This window comes from Phyllobates terribilis, unplaced genomic scaffold, assembly GCF_046119375.1.
Source record: "Phyllobates terribilis strain yellow unplaced genomic scaffold, ASM4611937v1 Scaffold_5__5_contigs__length_657084704, whole genome shotgun sequence".
Classification (NCBI taxonomy): Eukaryota; Metazoa; Chordata; class Amphibia; order Anura; family Dendrobatidae; genus Phyllobates; species Phyllobates terribilis.
The window spans coordinates 16,825,127-16,838,223 of NW_027362765.1; the positions used below are offsets into that span (position 1 = coordinate 16,825,127).

Genomic DNA, 13,097 nt, shown 5'->3' on the forward strand with positions numbered 1-13,097 from the left:
CATTCTTCAAATCTAGATAATTATAGGCCGTTTGTATTTAGTACTGTTTATTACCTGGTAATGTGAGGGGCTGGGGAACCTCCATCATGACTTCCTTGTACAGATCTTTGTGTCCTTCTAAGTACTCCCACTCCTCTATGGAGAAATAGACGGCGACATCCCGACACCTTATAGGAACCTGACACATACAATGATACCGTCACCCCCTGATCCCTTCATAGCGTTACTGTATAATGTCCCAGCAGTGTCACCTCTCCCGTCAGCAGCTCAATCATCTTGTAGGTGAGATCTAAGATCTTCTGGTCATTGAGGGCTTCATGTATCACGGGGTGAGATGGGGGCCCTGTGATTGGGATCAGGAATCTGCCCCATCCCTCAGACAGAGGTGACTGACAGCGCTCACTAGAGGTCTTCTTCATTAATGTGTAATTCTGGTTATGGAGAGACACATTACTAAATCTCACTACAGACATTTCCAGAGTCCTCACCTCTCCAGTTCTGTCCATCTGTTATTCCCATAGATAAGAATGATGTAATGTGACGTCATCAGAATCTCTCACCTCTCCAGTAAGCCGGAATATGATCTCTAGGGTGAGGTGTAATATCCTCTCCATCATCTTGTCCCTTTTCATATCCATCCTTGAGTAATTCAGAATAATTCTCTTTATATAGAAGATTTTCACTGATAGGATCTGATATTGTAGGGACCTTAATAGGAAGAATATGAGCTGATGGAACATCACATCATAAAAAGCCCGTTTAATACTACAATTACTGGATACAATAAGGGGAAACATATCAGGAGATAGAACGTGTAGATGATGTGTTCTCTAGTCTTGTATGTATGGGAACAGAAGTTGAATTGCTGACTAAGACATCTCCTCAGTGCTCCCACTGGCTATGTTACTCACTGCTTCGGCAACTGATTAACTGTAGAAATCACAAGTTCGTTGGGACTGACCAGGGAATACAGAGATTGGCGGGAGACCCTAACAGCAATGGTATTTTTATTATTTTACAACATTTTGGTTCCCCCTCCCACCCCTTCCCCGACATCTACTAATAAAACATATATATTTTAGGCCACAGACAACAAGCAGTTTCTTCCTCGGAGTCTGCAGCTGAATAAGTTTCTCATAGACTCATCTTCCATAACACTAATTCTCGTCTCATTTCCCGTCACTGGAATCGGCATTAACAATACTGCAGGAGATATTCATTACACGTGACATGAGAAATAACTACTTCATAATGAGGACGACATCTTCGTTTCCTACTAAAGCTTTATAAACATATTTGGCCAGCATCTGTCCCTGACAAAATCACCACCAGCCACCTATATGAATGTTTCCCATCTTCCCCGGACTATAATCTTCTATCACATTAGATCTCATATCTGCTTCACAAACAGAATTTTGAGGCATTTATAAAAGCTTGTTTGTGAGAACACCAAGAGTGGAGTTATTTGGTGCCAATTAGTGAAGAGCGAGTGTGATCGCCACTGCTCGATCGAGCATCGGGGTACTCAGGTACGCTCATTACTCGAGAGCATTTCTGGTTCTTGAGCGACATGCTCGAGTCCCCGCCTCACAATGTTTTGCGCCTGTTAGACAGCCAATAAACATGCGGGGATTGCCTGCCATACACGGTAATGCCGTAGCCATGCTGGCTACTGGTATTACTGTGATTGATCTGCCGCATCGTGTTGCCGGGTCTTATATAAGTTATGTTATAGGAGGGAGAGCTTATTTTAGAGCATGCATGTAGACATTGTTTAATATTGCTATTGCAGTACTTGTATACCGCTTATGCACCATTAAAAGAAAAGTCAATTTTAGGGAAACATATTTTCTTTTCCCTATTAATACTGGAAAGCTTGTAGACATATATAGGTGCATCTCACAAAATTAGAATATCATCAAAAAATTAATTTATTTCAGTTCTTCAATACAAAAAGTGAAACTCATATTATATAGAGTCATTACAAACAGAGTGATCTATTTCACGTGTTTATTTCTGTTACTGTTGATGATTATGGCTTACAGCCAATGAAAACACAAAAGTCATTATCTCTGTAAATTAGAATACTTTATAACAGATTGACAAATGTTTTTAAAATCCGAAATGTTGGCCTACTGAAATGTATGTTCAGTAAATGCACTCAATACTTGGTCGGGGCTCCTTTTTCATCAATTACTGCATCAATGTGGCGTGGCATGGAGGCGATCAGCCTGTGGCACTGCTGAGGTGTTATGGAAGCCCAGGTTGCTTTGATAGTAGCCTTCAGCTCATCTGCATTGTTGGGTCTGGTGTCTCTCATCTTCCTCTTGATAATACCACATAGATTCTCTATGGAGTTAGGGTCAGGCGAGTTTGCTGGCCAATCAAGCACAGTGATACTGTTGTTTTTAAACCCGGTATCGGTACTTTTGGCAGTGTGGACAGGTGCCAAGTCTTGCTGGAGAATGAAATTTCCATTTCCAAAAAGCTTGTCGGCAGAGGGAAGAATGAAGTGCTCCAAAATTTCCTGGTAGACGGCTGCACTGACTTTGGTCTCGATAAAACACAGTGGATCTACACCAGCAGATGACATGGCTCCCCAAACCATCACTGATTGTGGAAACTTCACACTAGAACTCCAGCAGCTTGGATTGTGTGCCTCTCCACTCTTCCTCCAGACTCTGGAACCTTGATTTCCAAATGAAAATTGGAACTCTGGGACCTTGTGGAGTGTGTCAATGACACACTTCTGGACATCTGTCAAGTCAGCAGTCTTCTCCATGATTGTGGAGTCTACGGAAACAGACTAAGGGACCTTTTTAAACGCTTAGGAAGCGTTTTTTTATATATTTTTTTAATTTACTGAGATAATGACTTGTGTTTTCATTGGCTGCAAGCCATAATCATCAACATAGATCACTCTGTTTGTAATGACTCATATTATATAGAGTTTCACTTTTTGTATTGAAGAACTGAAATAAATTAACTTTTTGATGATATTCTAATTTAGTGAGATGCACCTGTACTATATAACTAATTTAAAATGCACAAGGCGTGCGGTAAGGGACAGCAAAGTGTATGTGCTGCTGACGCACGCAGAGGCCGAGGCTGTGGGCCAGGTGAAACTGTGCCTGCTGCGAGATCACCACAAAACACGCTCATTTACGAGACTAGCTTCCTTTCGCACTTTGCATGTGGGTGCGCGACATCACTCTTGAAGCCAGAACAGTGCAAACAGGTGGTTGGTTGGCCGATGAGGCTTCTAGTATATTTCCCAGCAACATGTTGGTGACACTGGGCTGAGGTCTGTCTTCCGGAGGCCCAGTCTGAGTATCTGTACCTGACCCACTCCAAGTTATGGTTGAACGCAGAGTCCTGTTACATCCCTGCTTCTGGTCGCAGCCCAAGACCACATTGCCGCCTCTTTTCCTCCACCAATTGATTTAGTTCCTGAAGCCGCCTGCCCCTTTTGCAGGCATTTTCCTTTTTCAACTCCTCTATGTCCTAGGCCGTGCACTGGCGCTCCAACCCCATGGCGTACCAGTCAAGTGGCCCATCCATCTTCATAAATCGCACGGCCTCCCCAGGATACAGGCTGTGGAATCTTTGGAATAAATATTCTCTTTTAACATCGGTGCGGCTGACGTAACCATGTTGCTGGTTCCTTCCTCCCGTTTGAATTCAAAACCACAGATGATGTCAAAACTCACAACCGTGCCATCAGGGCATTGCTCCTCAAATTCTGCTGCATGTGGCCCTTCACGCCACTCTCGTGCCAGCTGCTCTGTTTTCTGGTTTTATTCCAACCTGTACAAAATTAATATATCTTGCGCAGCTTCCCTGTGCCTTCTTCCTAGGTTGGAAGAAGTTCCAGCTGGGCCTGGCAAGGTGTCTATCCAGTACGGGACAACTTGGTACTGGGGGGGGGGCAGCTGCTCTGACTTATCGCCTGTAGGGGGCTGGGGTCCTCCTCCCAGGACTTGGTTGCCTTCAACCCCTCTTGGATATCAACTTCTCTCTCACAGGTCTCTTGAATCACCAGCATCTCCATCTCCTCATGGGCCTCTCTGGTCTCAGCTTCCCCTTCATGCACGTGCTGGGTCTCCACTGTCCCTTATTCTGCCTCTCTGGTCTTACGACATAAGACACTTGAGGACTCGCCACAACACAGTTCATCCACCTCCATCCAGGCCTCTTCCGGCTCACATCGGTCACCCCAGTAGTAGACGTGGGTACTCACGGACAACCAGTAGCACCTGCATGCTCTCTTTGCGACCTCGTCCTACTGCCTTCTTAGCTACTGCCTTCTTAGCCTTCGTCGCCACCACAACACCAGGGATCTTGATCAGGATCCCATCCTCTAGCTCCGGTACAGCTCTGGCTAGCGCTCGCTCACCCGTACCCACCAGAAACCATGATAATGCCTGCTCTGTCACTCCAGTGCTTACGCTGATACTGCTTCTCACTGCTCTTCTCCTCACAACAGAATGGCATTGACTTCTACGCCGTACATCTGAAGCGCTCACCGCATCACTCATCATTCCTAGTAACTCAACCTCCTGCCTTTGCCATCTTACACCCGATTAGCTACGCCTCACACTGCGCTGCACACTCCTCAGATACGCACCTCCCACTCTGGGCAAGATTTTGACTACAGGGCACATCCTCTTTGGTCCAACACCCCTGTGGGCTGAAAACATTTTCTCACTTTCTGACACCATCTACTCCCACGATAGGCGGTCTTGGGTCTCATGTATCTTGGCGCTCCCACTTCTGCTCCACAGGTATCCTCTCCCCGATTTCGTCATATGAGGAACGTGGATCCTTGGAACACAAACGAAAATATTCAGCTACCCACCCACAGGCTCAAACACTAAACGGCCACATTTCCAGACTGCTTGACCTGGAAATGTTGCCGTTTGGGCTTGTGGACACTGAGGCTTTCCACAATCTCATGGCAAGGCCGTCCCTTGGTACTTTGTCCCCAGCCAACACTATTTTTCCCGGTGTGCTGTCCCTGCCTTACACCAGCAAGTGTCTCATAAAATCACCCATGCCCTGATCAACGCAGATACTGGGAAGGTCCACTTAACGACCGACACGTGGGCAAGTGCTTGTGGACAGAGACGTTACATTTCCTGACGACACACTGGGTGAAACTTTTGGAGGCCGGGACAGAGTTAGACCCTGGTATGGGACACGTGCTATCAACGCCGAGGGCCCTAGTTCCATCAGGGTTTTCTCCACCTCCTACACCAGTTCCTGCATCCCCTCCTCCTCCTCCACCATTATCAACAGTGTCATCATGCAGCCCTTGCTCCAAATTTTTAGAGGGTAAACAGGCAGCCCTCACTCATAATTTTTAGAGAAGGTTAATAGGAGGCCTTCACTCAAAATTATTAGAGGTTTATCAGGCGGTCCTCACGAAGTCCCTCTTAATTTTTGTCAGTCCTTGCAGTTAGTGCATAGGCTTTACCAGTCTAGGAGTCCCCCTACCTAACAATTTTAAAGGAGGGTGTCATACACATTCTGTTAATGTCTAATACAGGGTGTATCAGGGTTCCTCTTCCTTCTAATTTTTGGCAGTTCTTGCATTGTCCGCATAGGTTGTGATTTTCAGAGTCTCCCTTTCATAAATTAAACAGGATATGTTTCCATGACACACACCAGAAGCTAAGATAAGGTAGTAAATTGTTACAATTACATTTACCGGTGACTACATATGGGTGTACTTTTATTTCCCCTTGTACTATATCATTTTATTGTTCCCAGCAGTGACCTGTGAGTCAGAGATACCTCCAAGCGTCTTCCCCATGCTGTTCCCATTCCATTTGAGCGCTGTTTTCATCCATTTCGGCTCCCCCATCCCTCCTCTTAGGATCTTCCGGAAAAATGCTCGAGTTTCCCTTTGACTTCCATTATACTCGAGTCGAGCCCGTCCGAGCGTCCGACCTGCTTGATTCAAGTACCGAGCACTCAAGCATTTTAGTGCTTGTTCAACACTTATGCCAATATCTCCATGTACAGTATTTTTTCCCTGGAAGTGATTTTTTTCTAGCATTTATCCATAGCCTTCCTTCCATATATTACATGAAAAACACAAAAAACCAGGTGTTAAAATAAAATAATATTGGGGATGGAGGTACTGTGGGAACATTATACTGTGTGTGACGGGGATGGCGGTACTGTGGAAATATTATACATTGTGTGGGGGATGATATTACTATGAGAACATTATACTGTGTGTGAGGGGGTGGCAGTACTGTGGGATCATTATACTGTGTGGGAGGGGATGGCGGTACGGTGGGAACATTATACTATGTGGAGGGCATCATACATACTGGGGGCATTATACTGTATGTGAGGGGGATAGCCGTACTGTGAGAACATTATACTGTATGTGGGGGTGATCGTGGTACTGTGGGAACATTATACTGTGTGGGAGCATGGCGGTACAGTGAGAACATTATACTGTGTGTAAGGGGATGGCAGTACTTGGATACGAACACAGTAATTAACCAGAGCCTGCATGAGTTTGTAGCAAACAAGCTATGTCAGACTAATCTAATTTCCTTCTATGATGGAATCACTGGTAGATCAGGGAAATGTGGTAAATATAGTATTAGGGAGGCGCGAACATGCTCGGGTTACGTGTAATATGTTTGAATCCCTGCGGCTGCACGTTTTGTGGCTGTTACGCAATACCCGCATTTGTTGCGGCTGTCTAATAGACGCAAAACATGCAGTCACATGAACTTGAACATATTATCTGAGCACGGCCAAGATACTCAGATAACACCCAAGCATGCTCCGATAACACGTTATCCGAGCATGTTCGCTCATCACTATATAGTATATGTAGCGTCGGCGTCCCTGCCTCCTGCTAGGCAGGGACGCCGTTCACCTCACCTCTCCGCTCCGAGCCCGGCGGCTTCCTCCCGCTCTGCTGGCATCGCGCGCTGCTTCCCGGCCTCTGTGCTTAGGGCGCGCGCGCTCCCCCTCTCTTAAAGGGGTCGCGCGCGCCGTCCTAAGGAGTCCCCGGCCAATGGCCGGAGGACCTCTCCATATATAAGGCACCTCCTCCAAAATGGAGGTGCCCGAGCAATGCTGTTGCAAAGCCTTCCAACTCTGCTTCAGCCCTCAGGTCCCGTTACCAGATTCCTGACAGTTACCTGCCAGATCTCTGCTTGATACCTACCTGATTCCTGTCTATCGGCTTGCATTCCTGCGGTCCGACAGTCTGCCTTCCAACACCTGTCAGTCTGTCTATGGATCTGCCCGCCCGCTCACCTGGGAGCGCTCACCTGCTACCTGCCTGCTAGCCTACCTGGAGGCTCTGCCGTCACGTGCCGTGACCACCTGCCTGTCCAGAGACTCTTGCCCGCTCACTTGGGAGCGCTCACCTGCTACCTGCCTGCTAGCCTACCTGGAGGCTCTGCCGTCACTTGCCGTGACCACCTGCCTGTCCAGAGACTCTTGCCCGCTCACCTGGGAGCGCTCACCTGATACCTGCCTGCTAGCCTACCTGGAGGCTTTGCCGTCACTTGCCGTGACCACCTGCCTGTCCAGAGACTCTTGCCCGCTCACCTGGGAGCGCTCACCTGCTACCTGCCTGCTAGCCTACCTGGAGGCTCTGCCGTCACTTGCCGTGACCACCTGCCTGTCCAGAGACTCTTGCCCGCTCACCTGGGAGCGCTCACCTCCTACCTGCCTGCTAGCCTACCTGGAGGCTCTGCCGTCACTTGCCGTGACCACCTGCCTGTCCAGAGACTCTTGCCCGCTCACCTGGGAGCGCTCACCTGCTACCTGCCTGCTAGCCTACCTGGAGGCTCTGCCATCACTTGCCGTGACCACCTGCCTGTCCAGAGACTCTTGCCCGCTCACCTGGGAGCGCTCACCTCCTACCTGCCTGCTAGCCTACCTGGAGGCTCTGCCGTCACTTGCCGTGACCACCTGCCTGTCCAGAGACTCTTGCCCGCTCACCTGGGAGCGCTCACCTGCTACCTGCCTGCTAGCCTATCTAGAGACTCTTTCCCTGCTGTCACTTGCCGTGACCACCTGCCTGTCTAGAGACTCTTATCCTGCTGTCACTTGCCGTGACCACCTGCCTGTCTAGAGACTCTTACCCTGCTGTCACTTGCCGTGACCATCCGCCTGTCAAGAGACTGTCCCCGTCACTTGCCGTGACTACCAGCCCTTCTACCCAGAGACTGTCCCTGTCACTTGCCGTGACTACCTGCCCGCCTTCCATGGGAGCCACCCGCTTCCTTACAAGGACTGCCCCTTCGTATAGTTGCTCTGAGGTTCCACCTCCCAGACCCGTTACAGTATATCTCAACTTCAGCAAAGTATTTGATAAAGTATCTCACAATATTGTTATTGAAAAAGATGACAAAGTATGGGATTGACAAGGCTATGGTTAGGTGGACTCATAACTGACTCAGTGACCGCATTCAAAGAGTGGTAATAAATGGTTGCATATTGTAAGGTGGCTAACGGACACGTAGTTGATGGGAGGTATGTATCACAGAGATGGCTGTCCTCTGTGATGTAACCTGGATTGTTGCTCTAGTGCACATAAGCACTAAGAGGACTGTTTGGTGCACCTGGGAGCCGGGTTACAGGTAGTTGGAGAGATGGGTGGGACTAGCAACCCACATACCTCACCTCTGAATGTGGTTAAGGTATAAAATGGAGGTCATTGTTTGGCACATAGTCTGTGTGTTTGGAAGGAGAAGGCCTCCCATGTGTTGTGGTCTCCCGACTGAGCCAGTGGACTGGATGCTGTCTAGCCTGTGTGCCCATAGGACTGGATAACCAGAGACTTTGCCTTAAGGATTCTTTACTTGTTTTTGTCTGAACTAAAGGCTGTTTGTATTTCTTTTGCTTTTGCCTGGTTTATGAAGTAATAAACCAATATGGACATTTAAAGGAAAACGCTTCCTGTTTGCCTCCCGACGCACCCAGGTAAGTAGAAACCCTGCAATATCCAATTGGAAGTGTTTCAAGTGAGGTACCACAAGGCTCTTTCCTGGCCTTGTTTCGTTCAACATTTTTATAAATCTAGATAATGGAACTAGGGATGAGCAAGCACTAAAATGCTCGGATGCTCGTTACTCGTACCAAGCAATTCCTAATGCTCGAATGCTCATTTCAAGTAAAATGGGAGCCAAATGGGAAATCTGAGCATTTTTCCAGCAGACCCTAGAAAGGGGTCTTGGGACAGTGAAAATGTTGAAATGGATGGAAAAAGTGCTGAATGGAAGGAGAACAGCATGGGGAAGACCCCTGGAAGCATCTCTGACTCCCAGATCGCTGCTGAGAACCATGGTGTCACTTTTACTCCACTTTTAGGACTGACAAAACATTCAAAACCGATAAGAAATTGGAGTTTACGTAAAAAAAGGTAAGAAACATTATTTCCTGTATAATGACCTTTATATAAGGCAAAATGTAAAAAGGATTTTTTTAAAAATAATAATTTAAGGAACCCAAAATTGAAATTTTTAGCACAAAATTGGAAATGTCAGAGTAATTTATGAAGGAAGCAAGAACTGCCAAAAATGTAATGTAAGAGGGACTCAGATACACCCTGTATTAGACATAAAGGCAGGCATCATACACTTTCTGTTCAAATTGTCATGTAATGGTACTCCTAGAGTGATAAAGGCTATTATGCACTAAGTCCAAAGCCTTCGAAAAATTACAAGCAGGGCATCTTTTTATAAATAATAATAATTTATTATTATTATTAATAAAGCCTACTAAAAAATACAAACAGGGTCATCCATACAACCTATATGTTGGCACTACAGAAATAAAAGTATTATTAACAAAATTTCACAGAAAGCAGGTTCTACAGTATATAAGATAAGCAGGGTCGGTCTGGGGTGCCTCGGGCCCACCAGGGGAATTGACTCTAGGGGCCCATGCTACAGCTACCATAAACTGTTTTATTACTTGTTAATTTTTGTCCTCTCTCACTAAAATGTATGCCTTTTAGCAAACTATACAGTGTGCAAAAGAACTGTAATGTGCACTGTACTATATCAAAGTGTTTTTTGTTAAAATGGAAGAAACACAAGATGACTGTCAATCTTCCTCAGTCTGGGGATCGATGCAAGATCTCGCCTCGTGGGGTAAGAATGATTCTGAGCAAGGTCAGAAATAAACCCAGAACTATACAGGAGGACTTGGCAATGACCTGAAGAGAGCTGGGACCACAGTCTCAAACATTACCGTTAGTAACACACTACGCAACCATGGATTCAAATCCTGCGGGGCACGCAATGTCCCCCTGCTCACGCCAGCACATGTGCAGGCCCGTCTGAAGTTCGCCAATGACCATCTGGATGATCCAGAGGAGGTGTGGGAGAAGGCCATGTGGTCAGATGAGACCAAAATAGAACTTTTTGGCATCAACTCCACTCGCCGTGTTTAGAGGAAGAAGGATGAGTACAACCCAAGAACTCCGTCCCAACCGTGAAACATGGTGGGGGAAACATCATATTTTGGGGGTGCCTTTCTGCAAAGGGGACAGGACGATTGCACCATATTGAAGGAGGATGGATGGGGTCATGTATCGTGATATTTTGGCCAACAACCTCCTTCCCTTAGTAAGAGTATTGAAGATGGGTTGTGGCTGGGTCTTCCAGCATGACAATGACCCGAAACACACAGCCAGGGCAACTAAGGAGTGGCTCTGTAAGAATTATTTCAAGGTCCTGGAGTGGCCTAGCCAGTCCCCAGACCTGAACCCAATAGAAAATCTTTGGATGGAGCTGAAACTCAATGTTGCCCAGCGACAGCCTTGAACTTGAAAGATCTGAAGAATATCTGTATGGAGGAGTGGGCCAAAATCCCTGCTGCAGTGTGTGCAAACGTGGTCAAGAACTACAGGAAACGTCTGACCTCTGTAATTGCAAACAAAGGTTTATGGACCAAATATTAAGTTCTGTTTTTCTAGTGTATCAAATACTTATTTAATGCAATAAAATGCAAATTAATTATGTAAAAATCGTGCAATGTGGTTTTCTGGATTTTATTTTTAGATTCTGTCTCTCACAGGTGAAGTGTACCTACGATAAAAATTACATCCCTCTCCATTCTTTGCAGGTGGGGAAACTTGCAAAATCGGCAGTGTATCAAATACTTATTTTCCACACTGTATAATGCCAAATGCATTATATACTATGTTGTGAGTCAGCGTGAAATCTTTCAAGTGTACTGGACTTCTCTTTAGGCCACGGCCCCACTAGCAGTATTTGGTCAGTATTTTTCCCTCAGTATTTGTAAGCCAAAATCAGGAGAGGAACAATCAGATAAAAGGTATAATTGAAAAAAGTCACCAATTCTGCATTTATCACCCACTTCTGGTTTTGGCTTACAAATGCAGAAGAAAATATTGATCGTGGCGCCGTACCCTTAAAGGGTCAAACAAAATAAAGGGTTCAATCCAAATATAGGCGCTTGGTGCTACATGGCGGCTAATCATTTATATGCACCTTTCCACCTGCTGGATTCCATCTATCTCCATCCTTTTCTGGCTCTATGAAGCCAAATCTGTCAATCAAATTAGAGGGAGGTGGAGATTTAGAGAAAACAAGCAAGTGGGAAGGTGTATATAAATGATTGACCGCACCATGAAGCACCGAGCTGTGGGACTTCGCTTGAGCAGTCATTCTGAACTGACAGAATCCCTTTAAGGGTAATTTGTCACCTTAATCAACACTATTTACCTGCAAATATAGGGGTAATCTGCAGATAAATAGGGTTTAAAGTCTGGTTAGACGGCTTAATGGAAAAGCATTGGCTACAGGGAGAAAATTAGGTTTTATTCTCCCTGCCGCCACTCGCTTCCCGTCATAAGGTCGGTGCAAGGAGGGAGACATTACAGTTATCGCCAACTACAAAGTGACCGTGCTGTAATAACGTCCCGGCACCTTCATTGTGACAAGGAGCCCAACCTCAGGCTAGACTTCATTGAATGACTAACATTGCAGCAACACATAGCAACCCATCAGCAACCTACAACTGGGTCACGGGGGGCTGATGGGTGCATGCACCGGCCATTGTCCTATATAATGCCGATGACAGTGATTGACAAGGGCATTTAAATACTTAAAACCTGCAATCAAGGCAAGCTCTGATCACTGCTGTTACAGGCAGACGCCTGTTACAGGCAGACGCCGGCTATGTATCACAGCCGACACCTGCCCGATGTGGAGAAGGCTCAGCTCCTGATCAAGCTCCATAAAAGCACATCCCTATGGAGACAGTTATGACAAGGTTAGCAAATTTCACTTGTCTGTTCCTAAATGTGGAAAGACAAATGGTATTCACTAACACATGTGAGCGAGTCCTAATAGATTTAATAAATGTGCACCAAGCATATGAATGTTATTGCACACCACAATGAACTATTACATACACGGATACTACAAAAATACATATTATTCCAGATACACAGACATATATGCAGACAGCGCACAAACACGCAGACACATCATCTAAACCACTATCAGTACATGGTACATCAATTGTAATGTAAGGTCACCCCCATATAACTTTGTATAGTATGAACCTACAACTCCCAGCATGTCCTTAAAAATGGAAATACTGGGAGTTGTTATTATCAGTCATCATCAGACTGTGGACCATACAGGAACCACAGTTCTGATGAGCCACAGGCACCACCACAAATAAACATTTACAACCAGGTACCTGAAAGATGACAGTCTCTGGAGTCGTTTTCTTCCTTTTCGTCTCCATCTTGACCAGACGCCATGATGGCTTTTCTCATCCACAGCTCGTCTATGCAGACTTCCATCTTCTCCAGTCTTCTGCAGCACATCCCGACACGATGCCCTAAACCCCTTTCCGATGACGTCAGTAATAGTATCTAGCTGCGCCCTGGGCCTATTGGGCCAGCTACGTACTATTACGCGCGATCTTTAATGCTGTCCCGCGACCGGAGTCGCGGTGATGGCATTAAATTTCCGGCGCCATCTTATCTCAGGGTAGATGCCGTCGTCATCTCAGGGGGGTGTCGCTGCCCCCCTCCCGCAACCACGATCGCTGTGATTGGCAGTATGTAC

At 46.3% G+C, this 13,097-nt stretch overlaps 1 protein-coding gene across 3 annotated transcripts in view; it reads right to left on the reverse strand.

The window, feature by feature from the left end:
- The window catches only part of LOC141270577 (uncharacterized), a 53,292-nt gene that overhangs the window by 21,953 nt on the left and 18,242 nt on the right, over positions 1–13,097 (reverse strand). For 2 of the 3 annotated variants that reach the window (XM_073680654.1, XM_073680655.1), the window contains exons 2-4: positions 561–708; positions 252–431; positions 55–178 (exon numbers count right to left, since the gene is read on the reverse strand). In XM_073680654.1, the coding sequence (XP_073536755.1) occupies positions 55–178; positions 252–431; positions 561–708 (452 nt within the window). The remainder of the gene's footprint in view (positions 1–54; positions 179–251; positions 432–560; positions 709–13,097) is intronic. The other variant, XM_073680656.1, reaches the window with a different exon arrangement.